Source organism: Rhipicephalus microplus, chromosome 10, assembly GCF_043290135.1.
Source record: "Rhipicephalus microplus isolate Deutch F79 chromosome 10, USDA_Rmic, whole genome shotgun sequence".
Lineage (NCBI taxonomy): Eukaryota > Metazoa > Arthropoda > Arachnida > Ixodida > Ixodidae > Rhipicephalus > Rhipicephalus microplus.
The window spans coordinates 2,650,436-2,668,682 of record NC_134709.1 but is presented as its reverse complement, the minus strand read 5'-3'; the positions used below and the strand labels follow the sequence as shown (position 1 = coordinate 2,668,682).

At 44.1% G+C, this 18,247-nt stretch overlaps 2 protein-coding genes across 6 annotated transcripts; one reads left to right on the top strand and one right to left on the bottom strand.

Annotated features, from left to right (window-relative positions):
• Positions 1-2,620: 2,620 nt before the first annotated feature.
• Positions 2,621-6,271, bottom strand: LOC119187133 (uncharacterized). The gene is made up of 3 exons (XM_037435370.2): positions 4,969-6,271; positions 4,282-4,399; positions 2,621-3,886 (listed from the first exon to the last, which is right to left on the bottom strand). Exons 1-3 carry the CDS (start codon positions 6,019-6,021, stop codon positions 2,634-2,636), a joined length of 2,424 nt encoding a protein of 807 aa, XP_037291267.2. The 5' UTR covers positions 6,022-6,271; the 3' UTR covers positions 2,621-2,633.
• A 5,284-nt stretch (positions 6,272-11,555) lies between these two features.
• Positions 11,556-15,597, top strand: LOC119170517 (uncharacterized). 5 transcript variants are annotated; one of them, XM_075874862.1, is made up of 11 exons: positions 11,714-11,907; positions 12,034-12,147; positions 12,253-12,439; positions 12,555-12,644; positions 13,235-13,270; positions 13,331-13,366; positions 13,436-13,468; positions 13,532-13,570; positions 13,653-13,684; positions 15,063-15,282; positions 15,355-15,597. In XM_075874862.1, the coding sequence occupies exons 2-11, from the start codon at positions 12,043-12,045 to the stop codon at positions 15,480-15,482; spliced, it is 906 nt and encodes a 301-aa protein (XP_075730977.1). In that variant the 5' UTR covers positions 11,714-11,907; positions 12,034-12,042; the 3' UTR covers positions 15,483-15,597. The 5 variants fall into 5 exon arrangements, with proteins under 5 accessions (XP_075730979.1, XP_075730975.1, XP_075730976.1 ...); XM_075874864.1 differs by lacking the exons at positions 15,063-15,282; positions 15,355-15,597 and adding an exon at positions 14,087-14,941 and having other exon boundaries at positions 11,556-11,907; XM_075874860.1 differs by having other exon boundaries at positions 11,703-11,907; positions 13,331-13,468.
• The last annotated feature ends 2,650 nt before the right edge of the window (positions 15,598-18,247 follow it).

The window sequence follows — 18,247 nt, the reverse complement described above, 5'->3', positions numbered from 1 at the left end:
CATGCCGCTCGGCGCGTTAGATCTCGCGCACGGATATGGGCAAGCTCGTTGAGGTTAGGTACGTGCTGATGAACGTCCGCACCCATATGGGCAGGAAACCAAGTGATTAAGCGAGTGCCAGGGTCTGTTCGTTTTTCTGGAATGGAGGCGGCTTCTCGCGCTAGGTCACCCGACTCAAAAGCTTTGATGGCCGCTCGTGAGTCTGTTAACACGGTGGTGTGTGAGCGGTCGGTCATGGCCAGGGCTATGGAGACCTGTTCTGCAACTGCGCTCGTAGCTAACCTGACCGAGGCTGAGGAGTGCAATTCCCCGTTGCCGTCAATGACTGCCAGAGCGAATGTGATAGACTTGCCGTACCGAGCCGCGTCGACAGACAGTCGATTCTCGACGGCGTTCTGTAATATCGCCCGTGCTTGGGCTTTTCGCCTCCCTACACTGTATTGCGGGTGCATATTCCGAGGAAATGGGCTGACCACAAAGGTTTCCCGGACCTCCCGGGATAAGGTAATTTCCCGTTCAGCAAGCATTCTGGGAGCCATGCCATCCTCGTCCAGGATGCGTCTTCCTGCCCTTGTTCACGAGAGCCTGACCACCTGGGCGGTGACCTGCGCTTCGATCACTTCACCAATCTCGTTGTGCATACCAAGTTGTCTTAATTTGTCAGAGCATGTGGTTACTGGTAACCCCAGTACCTTTTTGATGCTCTTACGGGATACAGTGTCTAGCTTATATTTTTCAGTTCTAGTCCAGGTAAGGGCCGATGCTACATAGTTAATGTGGCTCATTAGGAAGGCATGATGGATCTGAAGTAGGTTGGCTTCACTTAGTCCCTTTCTGCGTCCTGATACTCTAGCAACAAGTCTCAGCATGCTTTCAGTTTTGGCCGTGATGTTCGTCAGGGTTTTGGCGTTACACCCTCTCGCGTCAATCAGTAGTCCTAGGATTCTGATTGAATCTACTCGTGAAATGCGCTGTCCATTTCTTGCAAAAAGGGAGATGGGAATTTGGTCCAGGTGTGGAAGTCTCCTAACGCCTTGCCTGGCCGGCTTGTACAGTAACAGTTCTTATTTGTATGGAGAGAGTTGGAGGCCTGTGCCTTCTACCCTAGTGAAAATCTGTAACTGGGAATCTAACTGGTTTCAACTGGTATTAACTGGTATCAACTGGTCCCAGTTGGGAACTAACTGGTCCCAGTTGATGCCAGTTGCAACTGGTTCCAGTTAGCAACTGGTCCCAGTTGGGAACTAACTGGTCCCAGTTGATGCCAGTTGCAACTGGTTCCAGTTAGCAACTGGTCCCAGTTGGGAACTAACTGGTACCAGTTGATTCCAGTTGCAAGTGGTCCCAGTTAGCAACTGGTCCCAGTTGGGAACTAATTGGTCCCAGTTGAAACTGGTTCCAGTTAGCAACTGGTCCCAGTTGATTCCAGTTACCAACATGTCCCAACTCAACTGGCCACCCACAGGGACCACAGGAATTTCATGAGCATGCCCTTGAACTGGAAGCAGTGCCCAGCTGAAAACCATAAGCAATTCAATTGGAAGAAAATGGTCCAAGTTGTGCCCTAAATAGAAATGCTGCCAGTTTTTTTTGGTTTTATGAATCGTTACAGTGAAAGAACAGAAAAAAATTGAACTAGATGTATGTGACACACTGCTGCACTTGAAGGAATTGGTTTTATCCATAGGTTTTTTGTCCTACTCATTGTAGGGTACTGTATTACCAGCCTAGTAGTACTTTAAAGGACCAGTATTAGAATAGATTACAATGAGTAACTGTCATCTTGCAAATGGTGAGTTGTGGTTTATAAATGAATTATTTTTTCTTCTTTAGATGTCAGCCTCTTTACATTGTTTACCTCGATATTAGAATAATCTGAACAGTTTTACTTAATCTCGTATTTTTGAAAATCCTATTATTGTGAAATATTTCATATCGAAATTGAGCAACACAGTGCACTCAGTCGTACGCTTTAGCATAATTACATTGAACTAATATCAAACAGCTGTTGTCAATCTTTTTACATCCATCACGGCCTGATTGACGCCCGAGTATTAATATTATCATCTTGTTGGAGCATAATAGTCTTGTGTGCAGTACAGCGGTTACTTCCGTGCAACAACTAAATGTGGGGTAGTGCCGACAGTTATCCCAACTGAGACTACTGCCGACATGCTGCAGACACAACTATATTAGAAGCAAATGGCTTGTGACTTATTGCATGTGGCTGAACAGCACGAAAGGTTTATTCATACAAGTACATTCATCCAAAGGAACATAACCAAAGGTTACACGATTAAACCCATATAATAATACAAGCAAAAGGGATTGCTTGAGTACTATTTTGAGAACAGTAGTAGTGAATTTAATCATTGGGTTCGCCTGGAAAATGTGCAAGTGCCTTTGAAATGGTCCCCATAAGAACCGAGTTGAGCCCACATTCTTATAAGAACAACCTAAAATAATAGGGAATGTTGGACATGCTGGCATGGCATGAGCAAGGCAGTAGTTAAATGTGTAGCATGTCAGTTACATGCAACTCCGAGTGCGTTCACAATTATCATAAAAAGTATAACATGACACCTTTAAAATTTTCCAAAAAGCTAAATGCAAACAAAAATCAGGTAATCTTTTTATGGGAAACGATTGGCAAGATTACAAAAAAATTGCCTTTCGTTCCAGTCAATCCACAGGCATGGAGCTGCCTGCCTGTCCACTTCGACGACATTCTGTGCCACCCACTTCTGAACACATGAAATGTGTGTTGTGCCGAAACACAGAGAACTAACATAGCTGTTAGACACAAAATAAATCCTTTTTCTGTCACTGCAGCTAACTGACACAATATGCTGGATCTTAGCATGCATATTGTCTCGCAGTCGTACAGCTGTGCAGTTAGTTTTTTGAGGCCTTTGATATTGTTCGCTGTGGAACATGCGTCCAGAGATGCGAACTCTATCATATTCCTCAACAGGCCCTGTGATTTGGTGTGGGACTTGCGCTTCAATAATTCTATGAATGGACTCACTGACAGCTCTTGGTTTTCCCAAAAGGGCCAGCGACTCTTCTTTGTTGCACAAATCAGAGCACAAGAAATTCTTAACTTGCTCACTAGCGGCTGCATTATGTGCGCCAACTTTGCTGGCCATAAGCACTCTGCTCATCACTTGGTGAGGCACTCCTTTAGCGGAAGTGACGAGCTTTTTAATCTTTCCTAAGCCCGCCTCAAAGACAAAGCAAGAGTGTGCCCAGAGTGGCCCTTGCATTGTAACACTTTTTGCAAGGTGCAACAACAAGTGTACATTCGAAGTCATTTCCTTCTTAGAGTAGAGAACTTGGACTTGAATAACAAATTGCACAAGACACTCAGTACTATCCCTGATGTCTTTGGCTGAGACAGTATCTCCAAGTAGGAGGTATACAGCTTTCACCAGCAAGCTAAAGTGTTTGTGGTACTTGCCAGGCAAGATTCTGTGAACACAAACAAGGCTGTAATACAACAGCCACTGTTGCCACTCGCTTGCCTTCCAAAACTTTCTCAGTTCAACAGATCTTGGCAGGCGCGTGATGCATTGAGGAGGCTTAATGGCACAAAGCCTTTCGTCAACCATCCTAATCAACTGTGGCGACCCTATATAATATGGAGCGCCTACACCAGACATCCACAGCTCCATAAACTGGCGTGTGACACCAAGTAAAACCCCATGCATATAATCAGGCGTGAAGCCCCACACAATGTCAAACCCCACCAAATTAATTAATGGGGAAGGCCCTTTAACTCCTCGCACATTAACACCAGTCCTGTGCACTTCAGCCATGTCTTGCATCATCCCTTCTTTAGTCCTGTCGGGTGGAGCTTCAGCGCTTATAGGGTACTTGACTGTTCCTGCAAAATAAAAATGATAGAAACAAATTAAATACAAAACTCGGGAGGGTGGGCAAAAAAACCTTTGCAGCAATGAATACTAGATTTTTCTAACTGGTAATAATATTCCTGCAAATGTCAGGTACTCCTAACTGCTGTAATAATGCATACAGATGTGAAGGCCACATGAAGCTTTCTAGAAGTTTGTAAAGTAAAGAAGAAGGCTAGCATGTCTTGAATGCACGTTAACTTTTAGTGTGACAAAAATACTTTAAGAAAAGAATGCGTGAAAATAAAATTAAGTAGGATGTAATAATAATGCACAAACCAAATTTCAGTAACAAAATAGTGATTGTGAAGCTGATATCCAGGATGTAGTCTGTCAGATATTTTTGTACACAAGTCAGTTTGCTTACCTTCAATGCATTTGCCAGGGTGCAAACACCAGCCACACCCAAAGTATCCATTATACTGGACTGTGTTCTGCATCAGAGCCCTGGCTGGAGCATCGGCTACAGCAGCGAAACAATAGACCTGTAATGTAACAAAAAGAATATAGTTTTAATGAAGAAATGGGACAGTGCTATATTGGTTTTCAAATTCAATCATACTCAAGTCTGGTCGGGATAAGATTTCTCGGTCCCGATTGCCTACTTTGTGCAAGCAGTAGAATGAGGCTAATCGTGGTGTAGAATGTCAATCTGAATCTGGCACAATTGTGAGTTCAAGTGGCTGTGCGACAGTGGTATTAAACTTGGCTCAAATGCTTGTGTGTTGACAATATGTATTTTTAAAGCAGTACCATTATTTGTTGTAACATAATTTTAAAAGAATTATAGTTAAATCAGGCACTTCACCAAAAGTCAAGAATATTTCGTGCATTGCTCAGTTTTTAAAGCGTTATATAGCAGTTAAATTAGACTAAAATGAAAGCTTTTTCATGAAGCCAAAAAAAACTAGTATCACTACAGTAGTAAGTTTTCATTTGCCTTCTCTTTTGCTGTTTCTTTTTTTAGTTTTTGGTTAAGGAATATTGCGGAAGGACACAATATGCATCTAAGTTTGCTAGGAGGAGACTACGCAATGAAATAGAAGTGGCTCACTTTTGATTGAAAGGTCTCTCCATCACATGTCCACTCGATACCACTCCTGGTAAGCGAGTCCATTTGCTTCGTGAATGCCTCCAACACCAATGTCATGTCTGGGTGGCACTGTCCATACCACAGTGTAGCAACAGTAACATTTTTCAAACGCAATCCGGGCGGCAACTCATTAATTGTCGTCTGCACGGGCCATATCGAAAACTTGGATGAGTTGAACACAGGACTACCATCCGAGTTTATGGTCAATGTGATGTCCATAGCGCCAAGACCCAGTTCTTTTCTTTGGTGCAGATACAAACTTCCGTCTGTAAAGTCTGTCATAGAGGCGGCGTGTGAACGATGTGCAAGTGCATTTAAAGAGTTTTTAAGTGACCTGGAAGTATCTTGAGACGAAAGAATTGAAGAAATCTGTTGCCCCATGGGAAGGGTCACAAAAAAACTTCCTTGCGCAGTAAGGGTATCTCCACTGTACAACTGTTGGCATTGTGTACATGTTGCATTGAATTCTTTTCTTTTCTTAAGGTCCCCGTCACATTCGCCGAGAAGGCAAATGCAGTTGGGACAATAGAAATGAAAGCCCATGCTATCAGTGGAGACTCCCGCAAATTTCTTAAACAGAAACTTCGTGTCAGGGAGATCCTTTCTTTTCATTAAAAAACTGACTAGTTTCATCAGGTGTTCTACCTGTGTCCACGCCAGGCCAAAGTTAACAGCAAAGTCCATGACTAGGGTCACGATGTCTTCAGCAGATAAATCGGAGTCAAAGGAGCCATCAGTTTCACGATCATCCTCCTTTGCGTTCTCTGCCAGGGCTTCCTCATCGTCGCTCGGTCCCGACTCTTCGCACTCGTCGACTTCATCGTTTGCCCAGACGCGAACTGGCGAATTATCAGCAGGTTCATCTGCAGCAGCATTACCATCAGACATCACGTTTTCCACTTGGCTAGTGTCAGTCGCGAGGCGAGACGCCCTGTACCGCGTTGATCTGGGCAGCTCTTTCCCATCGAAGGATGGCTCTAGATATAACTTCCGTCGTTTAGGCGTCCGGGACATGTTAGCGGTACAGAATGTACACTTCGAACTGTGGTAAAATGCCTTCAGTCTAATAAAAAAAATACAAATCGATATGTATTAGCGTGCGCTTGAGTGGAAATCTTTCGATCCACGAAAGCGCAAACGCCATGCAAACGACTTGAGATCTGGATTCAGTCGGCTTTGTAACGGCTTAGCAATGAAGTGAATAATAGGTAATATATTTTTATTTGCATTTCTAGCACCGAACGTTACAGGTTTTTTATTTATATATAGGCCGTTTCTTTAACAACGTTATTTATGAATTTGTACGCGTTTAAATTCAGGCCAGGCCAAGCAGTTTTGGCTTGGTTGGTTGAGCTGAGCGAAGCCGGGCCAAGCTGAGTACAATCCACTTTGTGTCAGGCCCGCGTTACCCACGTGCGCGCTGAGCCCGTTGACTGTCATATTTGGTTCGATATAATGTTCGCGCTAGTTCGCTTTCTAGATAGTGACCATGCACATGACACTCGTAGATATGTTGTGCGAGTGGAGGATATCCATGATTTTCATCCGAAGCACGAGACGGATTTCGATGGCAAGGCAGTGTATGTCGTTCACTGGGAGGATGAAGCAAACGGTGACGACACGGGTGAATATAAAGCCCAGATACTTCGACTTGGCGGTAAGTGCATCCATCTACCCTGATCTACGCGTTAGTCTAATATCCACACTTGCACTTTCAGCCACAGAGAAAGAAGCTCGGGAATCGCCAAAAAGAATTCCGATCCCTAAAATTGCAGTTGAGGAAGGCTCGGATAGAGTGTACTAGAATGGGGGAGTGGGTCCACTGAAGGCTCCACGCTGAGGCGTTTTTTTCGGAAAATCCAGGTGGCGCTACCATCGCCTTCACCTGAAGACTTAGCCGTGGTTGCCATGGTTACAAGTCCCCTTTGCCACGCGGTTCGCGACGGGTGGGTAGTCTGATAGTTCGCGCGGTTCGCGTGCTGCTCGCGCGTCTGGCGCAGTCTCGCAGCGTTGTTGCTTCGTTCGTGCGTGCGTGGCCGTGAACGGCGTCGCACCGTGCTTCCGCGCCAGTTCAACAAAATCTAAATGTTTATATTGCGAAACGCCCTGCTCGTATAGGTAGTCACGCACGCAAGTACCGTGATTTCCACGGTAATTGTTTACAATCAAGAGCGTAAGTTGAATTTGGCTTTTGCGAAAACGTACGCATCGAAAGTGTAATATGAGCATTAACTGCGATGCTTTTAAAAATGTCAATATAACTGGGATATATAAGTAAGTTTGCGTTTGGTGCAAATTTAGACTCACGGCAGCAAATTGAATATGATGCAAGACTAAAGTTACCAGCTGTTATCACGAGAATTAAAGCTAAAGTATGCGAACCCTTCTGCAAATTTGCAGCTATTCGTTAGGGACGCGTGATATTATTGAAAAACTGAACCAGTCCTGTTGCGATTACGTGAGGGTGTTGGCAAAGGAAGTTTAGTCACATCGGACGGCAACTGTGCTATTCGTAGGAAATGACTTATAGGGCGGACGCACGTCCGTCGCGGTGGTTTTATGATGAGTTTTTGTTCGGCATCTAGTGCTGGTATACGTTGTAGGTATTAATGAAATATGTTATATTTTACCTTTTCTCTTCGTGCCTGCGGTACGTGTCCATGCAAACATTTGTTCGAAACATGAACGTGTTTTCACCTATAGATAGGAAGTCTGAAAGACACCAATAAAGAAGTGATATGCGCAAAATATTTTATTTTAAATTGACTGCGCAAGCTTTTCGCATAAATATAAAAAACAAAATAAATATCATCGAAAGACTTCGACACCGTCGCTCAAGGAACGTCAGGCTCTATGTTGTCCTGCTAAGCTTTAAGTGTTTTGCTCTCGCTCGTTTCGAAGCGTTTTCCCTGTTCATTCCCTTCACTAAGAAGTGAAGGCGAGTGAGCACGTAGAACGAAACGAGCTTTGTGCTCACTGCATCTTTGTGGTCTGGACAGCCGACCGCTTTCGAGTTCAGAAAATTAGTTTTCACCAATGAAAGGATGTCAGAGATGCTATCTGTGTGCAACATGGAAACACTGAAACATTCAGTAAACAAGTTTTCAAGTGAGGCAATGAAATCATACAGCTGTCGTGAGGGGTACAGAAGTCCACCCCAGTCGCATTGCTCCGTGAATTGCGAAGGGAGCTGTTCAGCAACCGCGACAGCTTTCTCAAACAGAAGCACTTCTTTGCATTGTACGCATGCCAACTTCAATACACACTTTCTGGCCACGTACCCTGCTGTGTAGTAAATGAGTCTCGAGTCACTCTTCTCCAAAGTCACATCGATGTGGTCAGCAAACTTTTCTGGCATCGTGGCAATCGTGCTTTCGACCTCGCCAAGTTTTCCCTGTGATATAAGATCATCAATTTTTTTGTGCGTGACCTTTAGACCCTGTCTGTCATGCACAGTGACAAGAGCGTTTATCATGTCAGGGTTTGCGTTTGCGCTGTCCACACTGTGCGCCAAGTTATAAAAGGACAAGCAGTTGACGGTTATTAGAAACTCATCCGGAGAGGGGTGCGCGTTGCAGCCACTTGACTGGCGAACGATGCCGAAGAAATGTTCCACGGGATCGGTGCTAAGTCGAGATGTCATGAGATATTTGAATCCAACGCTCTCTGTCAGGTACTTCAGCAATGAAAGGGTATTTGCTATAGTGACCCTAAAACCTATGGCAGTGGACTCGCTGAGAAAGTGCCGCTTGTTGTCACTGAATGATTCCCAGTCATTCAGGAAGTCCAGAAAATTGGACAGGAATGCCACGTCTGTAGAAGCTGGTCTCAGCGCTTCGGCCCGAAACCTGGAAGTCATCACGGTGATCAGTCGTTGGATCTTCCTGCAAAATAAACAAAAAGAATGTATGTCAGAAGAGCGCTCATCATGCGTTTGAGATGTTTACGATTACACTTAATTCATTTGGAACGTAGGCGCAACTCACGAGAAGAACAGCTGAGTTGCCTCGATGCTGCCACACCTTCTCTCGATGTCCTCCTTGTAGAAGGCCAGGCCCCGTAGGACATATGGACCGAATAGTTGGAAGGCGAAAGGGGTTCTCATCTTCTCAAATGAGTTTGGTTCCAGATGCGTCTCGGTCAAATTGGGCATAACTTTCAGTGTCCTAACACTTCTGTCTAGAAGGTACGCCTCCCGAACCGGATGCACAGACACCTAGAAATATAGGTTGAGGTAATGCAATGTATGCAAAAAACACAATCTTTGTAAAATGTCAACCATGAATCTATACGTACCAATCCGTCTGGTGTTGCAAAGCCTTTCTGGAGAAGACCATTCCTGAGGCATTTTAGCAGATGCGGGAAATCGGAGATAAAGTGCAATTTCCTCATCTCGTCGACAGGATGCTGTATGGCGCCATTTATTTTCTTCGATGACGCCGACACCCCCGCTAGCTTCCACATTTTTCGATTCCAGGGGGCTCCGTCACAAGTGATGTGGTCGACGAACAAGCCCGCCTGTTCCACGAGGATGGTAGCTTCCATGAGAATTTTCAATAAAATGTCTCCTCTCACATTTCCTTTTGTCGCAAAAACGCCCACAATTTGGCTCCATTTTCCAGCGAAAGGCACAAACATGATGACCATGCCGTGATCACATTGCTGGTACTTGTCTTCGGGCTTCGTAAATTCTCCAAGGTCCACGAAGCCTTGAATCTGGCCAGACGCCGTCACATTGAAATGTTCTGACAATTTCATTTCGTCCACCAATAGTCCGCCGTGTCTTTCGAGGTCTGACATGCTCGCGGTTTTTTTCTTTAGAGTGTTCATTACTGCTTGATTAAAACCGAAGGCCGACTCGTATGACCTCAAGTATCTTTTCAAAGTAGTGTTGCTGGGCATCATGAGAATTTCGTTCTTTCTGATGTGCTGATAAAGCCGGGGACTCTTTAGTTTCATGAGTAAACACTCGAGGATCCACTCCTGATTGTAGCGCATGCCCTGCTTGCTGGTTTGTTTGGCAGCTTGAAAGCAAGCGCGAACACTTGCCTGCTGCTTTCGCGGTAGTGACGATATTTTATCCTCTAGTATTTTATCCGCGACATTCGCATTGTTTGCCCTCATCTCTTCGAGACGACCAGCAATGTCCAACAGCCTTGTCGCCATCCGCTTGTTTCTCTGACTCAGGACCCGCAGTTTGGTGGAGACTGAGTTTCTTCGCTCTTTTCGTTTTAGGTAGCTTTTTCTGGTGAGTATTACTTTCCTCACGTACTTGCATGAAATGCATGAAGAACCTGGAAGTATACGAGAAAAAAATTATGAAGAGCTTCCAGTTTTTTACCATGCATGTTTGAAACGCAATTTATGCACTTTCACTTTCTGTAGGCAAACTATTCTTTCGTAAATGTTAATGAGTACTACAAAAATTAGGGGCCACACAAATGTTCTAGCATTAAACAGGTTACTGATTGATTAATTGTACAATTACAAGTGACGTCTCAATAAACGTTTGCCGCACTCACCTTGTTGTTTAACCGCTCCTTTGCACGTGACACTGAAGACAAGGCCGTCGGAATGAGAGATTTGCGGCTCCAGTTTCTTCGTAAGAACGTCATAGGTGAAGTCCTTCGCCCTACCTGCTCCTCTGCAAGGGTGAAGAGATTCTGCGCAGTCCAGGACTTGTTTGGCATCTTCAAGGTTATAGGCGACCTTTTCGGAGATCAGCGTCTTCCGAACATATGTCCGACAAATCACTTCACTCCGGTCGGTACCGTAATTCATGAGCACAGTCTTTTCGATGCTTACGAGTTCACGACTTAGGGAGGCCGAAACATAAGCAATTCCGTCATAATGACGAAACTTGTGCATTGCCCAGTGGTCGTTTGGCCGGACAACGTCTTCAAGTTCAAATGCGTTGTCGCTTTGCCTCGCACTTTCGCAATCTTCAAATCTCAGTTGCGGCTCAACTGATTGCAGCGCAGTTCTTTTTGACGGCTGGTCTTCACAGGTTGGTGGTGAAGCCGCTCTCTTCTTCGTTGACTGCTCCGGTGTGGGCTGCTCGTCAGGACACTTCAGGAGATGAGGTATAATTATGGGTACAGCATCACTGCGAAGTTCCGGCTTTCCCCGCTCTATATATACTTCTCGGCCTTCGATAATATGTACATATTGCCTTAGTATGTATTTTTGCTCGAAGTGCAGCTCGCAAATGGCATCGGTGACTTGCAAGGGCCGATCAGCGCGGTTGAGATTCTGGTCCCATAGCCGGCGTCTTTCTTCGTCTTGAGGTACTCCAAAGAGTGAGAGCTTGGGCTGGTTTTTAACTCTGCTGTATCCGGTTTGGCAGCCTACGACACAACAGTAATTTCTACGCCTAGACGTGCTCATCCTCTAATCTTTTGAAGCAGCTTGGAACGCTCCGTTATGCAACCAGCAGACACATATCTGCGCACGCAAACGTGCCGTCTGCCGCGTATTCTTTGTCCAGACGGCTTTGCTCAAAGGGAAATACAAACCTACGCGTTCACGAAAAAAAGCATACATTTTATTTCATGTCACTTGTTTTTGTCTCTAATAATGTGTAAAAAAAGAACCAGGAGACAAATTGTGAAAACAGCGCACGAACGACGGTGCATCGAACAGACGACGGCGCGTCGAGCAGACGACAACATCGAGCGCTCAGCGTCCCCGCCAGCGCGTCGTGCGGCCCGAACCGCCGCACGACTCGCACGCTCCCGCCGAAACTGACGTCACTTCAGGAGAAGGCTACTGCAGCGCCACCAAATTTTCCGCCGTTTTTGCTTCACCCGCACCGCTTGCCGCCGGCCACAGTGGACCCACTCCCCCATTCTAGTACACTCTAGCTCGGACGTTGAAGGAGCTGTGACCAAGAAGGCCACTGTAAGTGCGCACTTGTTCATTCGCAAATCTTTTTTTTTTTTAGGTGTTTCTCTTTTTTTTCGAATCTATTAAGGAAGTGCGAATTATTTTAAGATATTGGGAGTATGTCTAATCCAAAATTTGCAGGCTGCAAGAATGAAAAAAACAGCTGTCAACCGAACTGCAGCAAAAAAAGACCGGTACGAGCAGATCTTGAAAAAGCAGATGAGCCACGCTCTCCGACAGAACTCGGAACAAACTGTGAGCGTGTATTAACTATATAATACCCGATTTCCTTAAACTTCTTTTCTTCTTTTCACTGTGAAAAAGCTTCAGTGAAGCAAAAAAAAAAAAATGTTTACGCAGCGAAAAACGCGACTGAGTTCATCATCAAGCTCGGATGACTCTCTCGTGTCCAGCTCAGAAGTAACAGAAGAGAAGAAAAAAACCAAATTTTGGAAAAAGAGATGCAAGGAGCTGCGGCAAGACAACATCTTCTTGCAAGAACAAGTTAGCTCACAGCAGGTGCTGTTAAACTCAAAATTTCTGAGGTGTAAGTACAATAATTATATATTGATTTTAGTTCTTAAAATGAGAAAGTTTTTTTATATGTTGATGACAACCTGTTAATTTCATAGCTAGTGAGCATTTCTTGAATATTTTGACAGTTGAAGACCTGCAGCACAGCAAAGAGGCTGACGTTGAGAGCTGCACTGTACAAGCTAGAAAGGAGACAGCAAAGGCCACAAGCAACCTAGGTGCATATTCATTTTTGTTATTAAATTTAGTGTTATTAGTTTCATACTACATAGAATTGACAATCATCTGTAGCATATAGCATAAGAGCACTTCTTGAGCTAGAGTACTTAAAGCAGTATTCCCTTCTCATGTAATGGATCAAGATGCATAATCGGTTACTTCATAATCACTAATTATTTTTCAGATTTACTTAAAGCACTTTGCAGTATACTATTTGCAGTCCAGTGAGTCAACAAAGCTTGTTCCTGCTGGGAAAGAATTCAAAGGATCATGCATGTTTGATGACTTTTGCCTTGAGACTTGCTAGGAAATGCAATGTTGCACTTCCTTAGCAAATGACATTTGACACAATGAAACACACAAGTAACCAGGATGTTCATGTATTGCTTCCATCACTGCATGAATTGTATGTGCAATAGTATTAAATATAAAATTAGCAAGTTTTGTAAATTGGTGTACTATGCACACAGATCTGATTTTTTTGCATGCATAAATGAAGTAAAATGATGCATGCCAAAAATTGCAAGAGGCTAGATTATTTTCTCAATACAGCCTTTGTAACTGATTTTAAAATTGCAAAAAAATGCAGTAAAGTCCATTCAAGAGACTGTGCCTGGGTCACCGAGTAAGTTGGAGGATGTTTGTCTATTCCTGTGAGATCTAAATTTTGGCTTTTTCACACCAGATGCTGGCAGTCTACACTCACGAAGTGCCATTGATGGTAAGGCTTTAGGTTTATTTCTATTGTATTGCTTACGTGTAATTATAACAATGCAAAATATTTATGCAGACTTCATAGAGGAACCTCCCACTTCGATGACTGGTGAGTTACAGGCTTATGTGTAGTATTTGTGTAAACATTTAGCTTTGCTCCTTGTGTTTCCAGCATGTGCAGCAAAAGAATCTGATGACCTGCCTAGTCCAAGTAGGCTTTTTTACTTGTGTGCTTCTATTGTAGGAAACTACTGAATTTCCATGTTTCACAAATTTGCAACATCTTTTTTCAGGGAAATGTTTTTCATATTTAGAAGATGGCTCTGTGAGTATATATTTTGCACTTTACCTGTGAAGTTCAAGCACACAATGAAATTAGCATAATGTTGCATTCTTTGAACATGATTGATGCAAATGGTCAAAAAGTAAATAATTTCAAATCTATACTGTAGATGCCAACATAAATTGTAGCATGTTATATGTTCACACCAGCAACTATGGTAGCTTGAATTAAATGTGTTTACATTCAGTAAATTGAGTGATTGCATCCCAACTAATTGTCACTTCATTACATTATACTTACATCTAGCTTCACAGCACTGATTTAGTTACAGCACTCATTTGTAATCTTAGTGACCATGATTTACTATTATCTTTGTGCACACAGCCTCTTTTCTAATATAATACTCCTATTGAGGACAGAACACACTATATTCAAAATTTGCAGATCCCTTCACATTGACATCCCGTATAATCATGTGATTTTGGGACATGAAACCCATGATATTATTATAAGCCGTGTGAAACAAACTGCCTGCCGAACAGCTCAGAGGTGCCTCCACAATAACGATGTGCAGCTACTTGGCATGTTGCCAATGACAGTGGTGCAAAACAGCAGCAGTTGTTGGTAAGTTTGTGAAATCTTCTGCAGTACATGTTACATTTTAGCTTCTAGAAAGTACAGGTGGCTTGTATACTTGCCCTTGTCAATTTCGGTAGCTAGATATATTACCAATACCACAGATAATTTGGACATTTAGAAACACTATATGAGGTGGCAAAAGCATGTGCATATCCGAATACAAATCGAATAGTGGCCCTGCGAATATTTTAATTCGTGAATTGAATATGTGCTCTTCAAATTCTCAAATACTGAAAGTCGGCAACACCTACATTATGGAACATGTAATAATTACATATGCCCTAAATTGTAGTATGCATTAATCATCATATATAGGTTGACATCTGGTGTGTATGTCTGCTAACAAAAAATTAAATACAGGGCTACCAAAAATATTGTTTAAAGTACCTGTATCTAGACCGCTGCTGTCTTTTTGCCAAAGTGGCGCGAAAATGCCTCCTCTCTCACGTGAATATCCGATAGCGTGCGGTGGCAAAGCCAAGGAGCATTTCAAATCTCTTACATAGTCCGGTGCTCACCAGCTGGTAAGCATACAATAAACTGCAGTGATGCAAGGCTGCCCCCCCCCCTTCCCCACACAACCTGTTTCACAAGTCAAGTAAACAAAAAAAGAAACCATGCTCATTACCACATTCAGAAAAAAATTATATTGCACAAAAACTTGTAATAATAAAATTTTTGCTATTCAATATTTGTACGCCTGCTAAGTTGAACTTCTTTGTCAGCCAATAATAATTACAGGAACAAGATGTTGCATCGCTCTCTTCCTTGATATTTACAGTTTCATCTTCAAAAGGGCATCTGCCTGACGCCTATTCAGGCAAAAAGAATTCTGTCTCACAAGAAGGCAAGGCTGGTGGTGAAGGAAACGGCACAAGCCATATGGTCCCAGAAAGGGCTAGCGTCACGCAGTGTTAAAGGTGGCGTAGCTCCAGGAAGAAGGAACCTCGGCGAGGTTGCAAAGCCTGCGCTGACACCTGAAAAGGTCGCGGTTCTGGAAGGTTGGTCTGCTGTGTATATGTGCTAAATCTATCCTGAGAAGTGCACGTAACATGTCACCTGTTCTTTTACAGAAACACTCAACCATTGGTCGCATGTGACAGGCGCCGACTCGTCCATTGCAGCCCGAAACTTGACCAGCATACTAACTGAAAAAATTCAGGATTGCATCAAGGCAGAGCGACGAAAACCTCCACAGTAAATGTACTGCGAAATGCATTCAATCCATAGATAACCCAACGAAGACCAAAGACTAGGGCTGTGCAATGTTTTTTCTGCATTAATAAATAGAATCGTCTCATATACACTCAACATAAGTCCTTTGGAGTCTTTCATGTGCTTAGAATGCTCATTTGCACGTTCAAAGTTAAGAACATCTCAACTGGGAATGCGTTCTAACTGGTCCCAGTTGTCAACTGGGAATGCATTCTCAACTGGTCCCAGTTGCCAACTGGGAATAGGTTCCCAACTGGTCCCAGTTGCCAACTGGGAATAGATTCCCAACTGGGAATAGATTCCCAACTGGGAAAAATTCCCAACTGGAAAAGTGTTCCTTAAACCAGTTCAACTGGGACCAGTTGAAACCAGTTAGATTCCCAGTTACAGATTTTCACCTGGGTAGGTAGGACTTCGTTTCGTCTATGGCTAATTGCAGCGCGTTTTCTACTGCGAGTGATCCTCCCGGGCACCAGATCGTGATACCGTTCGTGTAAAGCGAGTGGTCTATATTGGGCGAGGATCTGAGCCTCTCCGATAAGCCCTTCATGACTATATTGAATAACAAAGGGAGATGACCGCCCCTTGGGGAGTGCCTCTGGCTCCTAAGGTGAACTCGTCTGACTTGTGTTGAGCGATCCTTATGGTAGCCGTTCTGTTAATCAGAAATGACCTAACAAAGGCCTGAAACTGAATTGGCTCCCAGACCTAGGCTGGCCGTGGCCTGCAAGACAAAGCGATGAGATACGGTGTCAAATGCCTTGGTCAGGTCAAGGGCTAAGATCCCCCTAACATTCCTAGTGCTATTATCAAAAACGTGCTTCTTAAGAAGTAGCATTACATCTTGTGTGGAAAAGCCAGGCCTGAAGCCGATCATGTTGTGTGGGAATAGTTCCTTGCGTTCTATGTAGTTCGAGATCCTATTGAGGATCGCATGTTCCGCTACGTTGCCTACACAGGAGGTTAGCGATATCGGCCTTAGGTTGTCAAGATTTAAGGGCTTACCCGCTTTCGGTATAAGCACAATCGAGGCCGCTTTCCACTCTGCCGGCACGCTTCCACTCTCCCAAGTCTTGTTGACCTCTGTCGTTAGCATCTCAATTGAACTATCATCCAGATTCCTTAACAGTCTGAGATGCCGTCTGGTCCTGAGGCTGACCTGCTAATCAAGTTGTGAAGGATGACCCTAATTTCAGACTCCGTGAAGGGCTCATCGAGCTCTTTTACCGTGTCACATGCTATTTCAGGATACTCTTCTGAGCGTCCTGCGCCTAGCGGGAGATATCTATTCGCTACCTTGTCTAAGAGCGTTTCTTCCATTCCACCCTCTTGTCTGTGCTTGTGAATCAGGCGGCACAGTGCCTGTTTTTGATTGCCTTTGGTCTGCGTGTCATCTAGCATGTGTTTAAGAAGATTCCATTTCCCCCCTATACGCATGCGTCCATCGACTGCTGAACATATCTCATCCCATTGTAGCCGATCTAACTCGGTGCAGTACTGTTCGATCTCCCTATTAAGTTCCGCAACCCTTTTTCGTAACCGCCGGTTAAGCCTCTGTGTTTTCCATCGCCTCAAAATGGAGGCTTTGGCTTCCAAGAGATGTGCAAGGTGCGGATCCATCCTGGGCACATCGAGCTCGGTTTGAATAGTTTTTGTGGCCTTTTCAAAATGTACTCTGAGCGTCTGAATGAGTTCGCTGAAGCTGTCGTATTCGCCCGTGTCCTGGTTTCTGAGCTTTTGGAAAGCATCCCAGTCTGTCGCTTTAAATTCCCTGGCCTGGGGGGCTCTGACCAGAATGGTAACACTAATGATAAAGGTATCGCTGCCCAGGTTTTCTTGCTTGTTATCACACGTTGTTTGCTGTAAATTTTTGATAAACGCGAGATCGGGGGTTGTGTCTCTGGCCACCGACGTGCCCAGTCTCGTGGGAAACCGGGGATCGGTGATGGCTGTTAGCGTTAGGTCATCGGCAGACCGCGCTATATTTATGCCCTTAGCCGTTTGCCTGATGCACCCCCATGCGTACTCCAGAGAACACCTTAGTAACCTGCTGTTCACCGATGACATAGCATTGCTGAAAAACTCAGGGGACGAATTGCAACTCATGATTACGGAGTTAGACAAGGAGAGCAGAAAGGTGGGTCTTAAAATTAATCTGCAGAAAACGAAAGTAATGTACAACAACCTCGGAAAGGAGCAGCGCTTCGAGATAGGTAATAGTGCCCTTGAAGTTGTAAAAGACTATGTCTACTTAGGGCAGGTAATAACTGCAGAGCCGAACCAGGAGATTGAAGTAACTAGAAGAATAAGAATGCGATGAAGCACATTCAGCAAGCACTCTCAAACTATGACAGGTAGATTGCCACTATCCCTCAAGAGGAAGGTATATAACAGCTGTATCTTGCCGGTACTTAGCTACGGAGCAGAAACCCGGAGACTTACAAAGAGGATTCAGCTTAAATTGAGGACGACGCAGCGAGCAATGGAAAAAAAATGGTAGGTGTAACCTTAAGAGACAAGAAAAGAGCAGAGTGAATTAGGGGACAAACCGGGGTTAAGGATATCATAGTTGAAATAAAGAAGAGCAAATGAACATGGGCCGGGCATGTAGCGCGTAGACAGGATAACCGCTGGTCATTAAGGGTAACTAACTGGATTCCCAGAGAAGGGAAGTGGTTTAGGGGGAGACAGAAGGTTAGGTGGGCAGATGAGATTAAGAAGTTTGCGGGTATAAATTGGCAGCAGCAAGCA

Bases quoted from the DNA above. Each gene is read 5' to 3' on its own strand.
- LOC119187133 (XM_037435370.2), bottom strand. From the start codon at position 6,021: ATGTCCCGGACGCCTAAACGACGGAAGTTATATCTAGAGCCATCCTTC. The intron at 4,400-4,968 runs GTGAGCCACTTC...GTTACATTACAG, and splicing joins GAGAGACCTTTCAATCAAAA to GTCTATTGTTTCGCTGCTGT. The intron at 3,887-4,281 runs GTAAGCAAACTG...TTTATTTTGCAG, and splicing joins CCCTGGCAAATGCATTGAAG to GAACAGTCAAGTACCCTATA.
- LOC119170517 (XM_075874860.1), top strand. From the start codon at position 12,043: ATGAAAAAAACAGCTGTCAACCGAACTGCAGCAAAAAAAGACCGGTAC. The intron at 13,271-13,330 runs GTAAGTTGGAGG...TTTTCACACCAG, and splicing joins GACTGTGCCTGGGTCACCGA to ATGCTGGCAGTCTACACTCA. The intron at 13,469-13,531 runs GTGAGTTACAGG...TTGTGTTTCCAG, and splicing joins ACCTCCCACTTCGATGACTG to CATGTGCAGCAAAAGAATCT.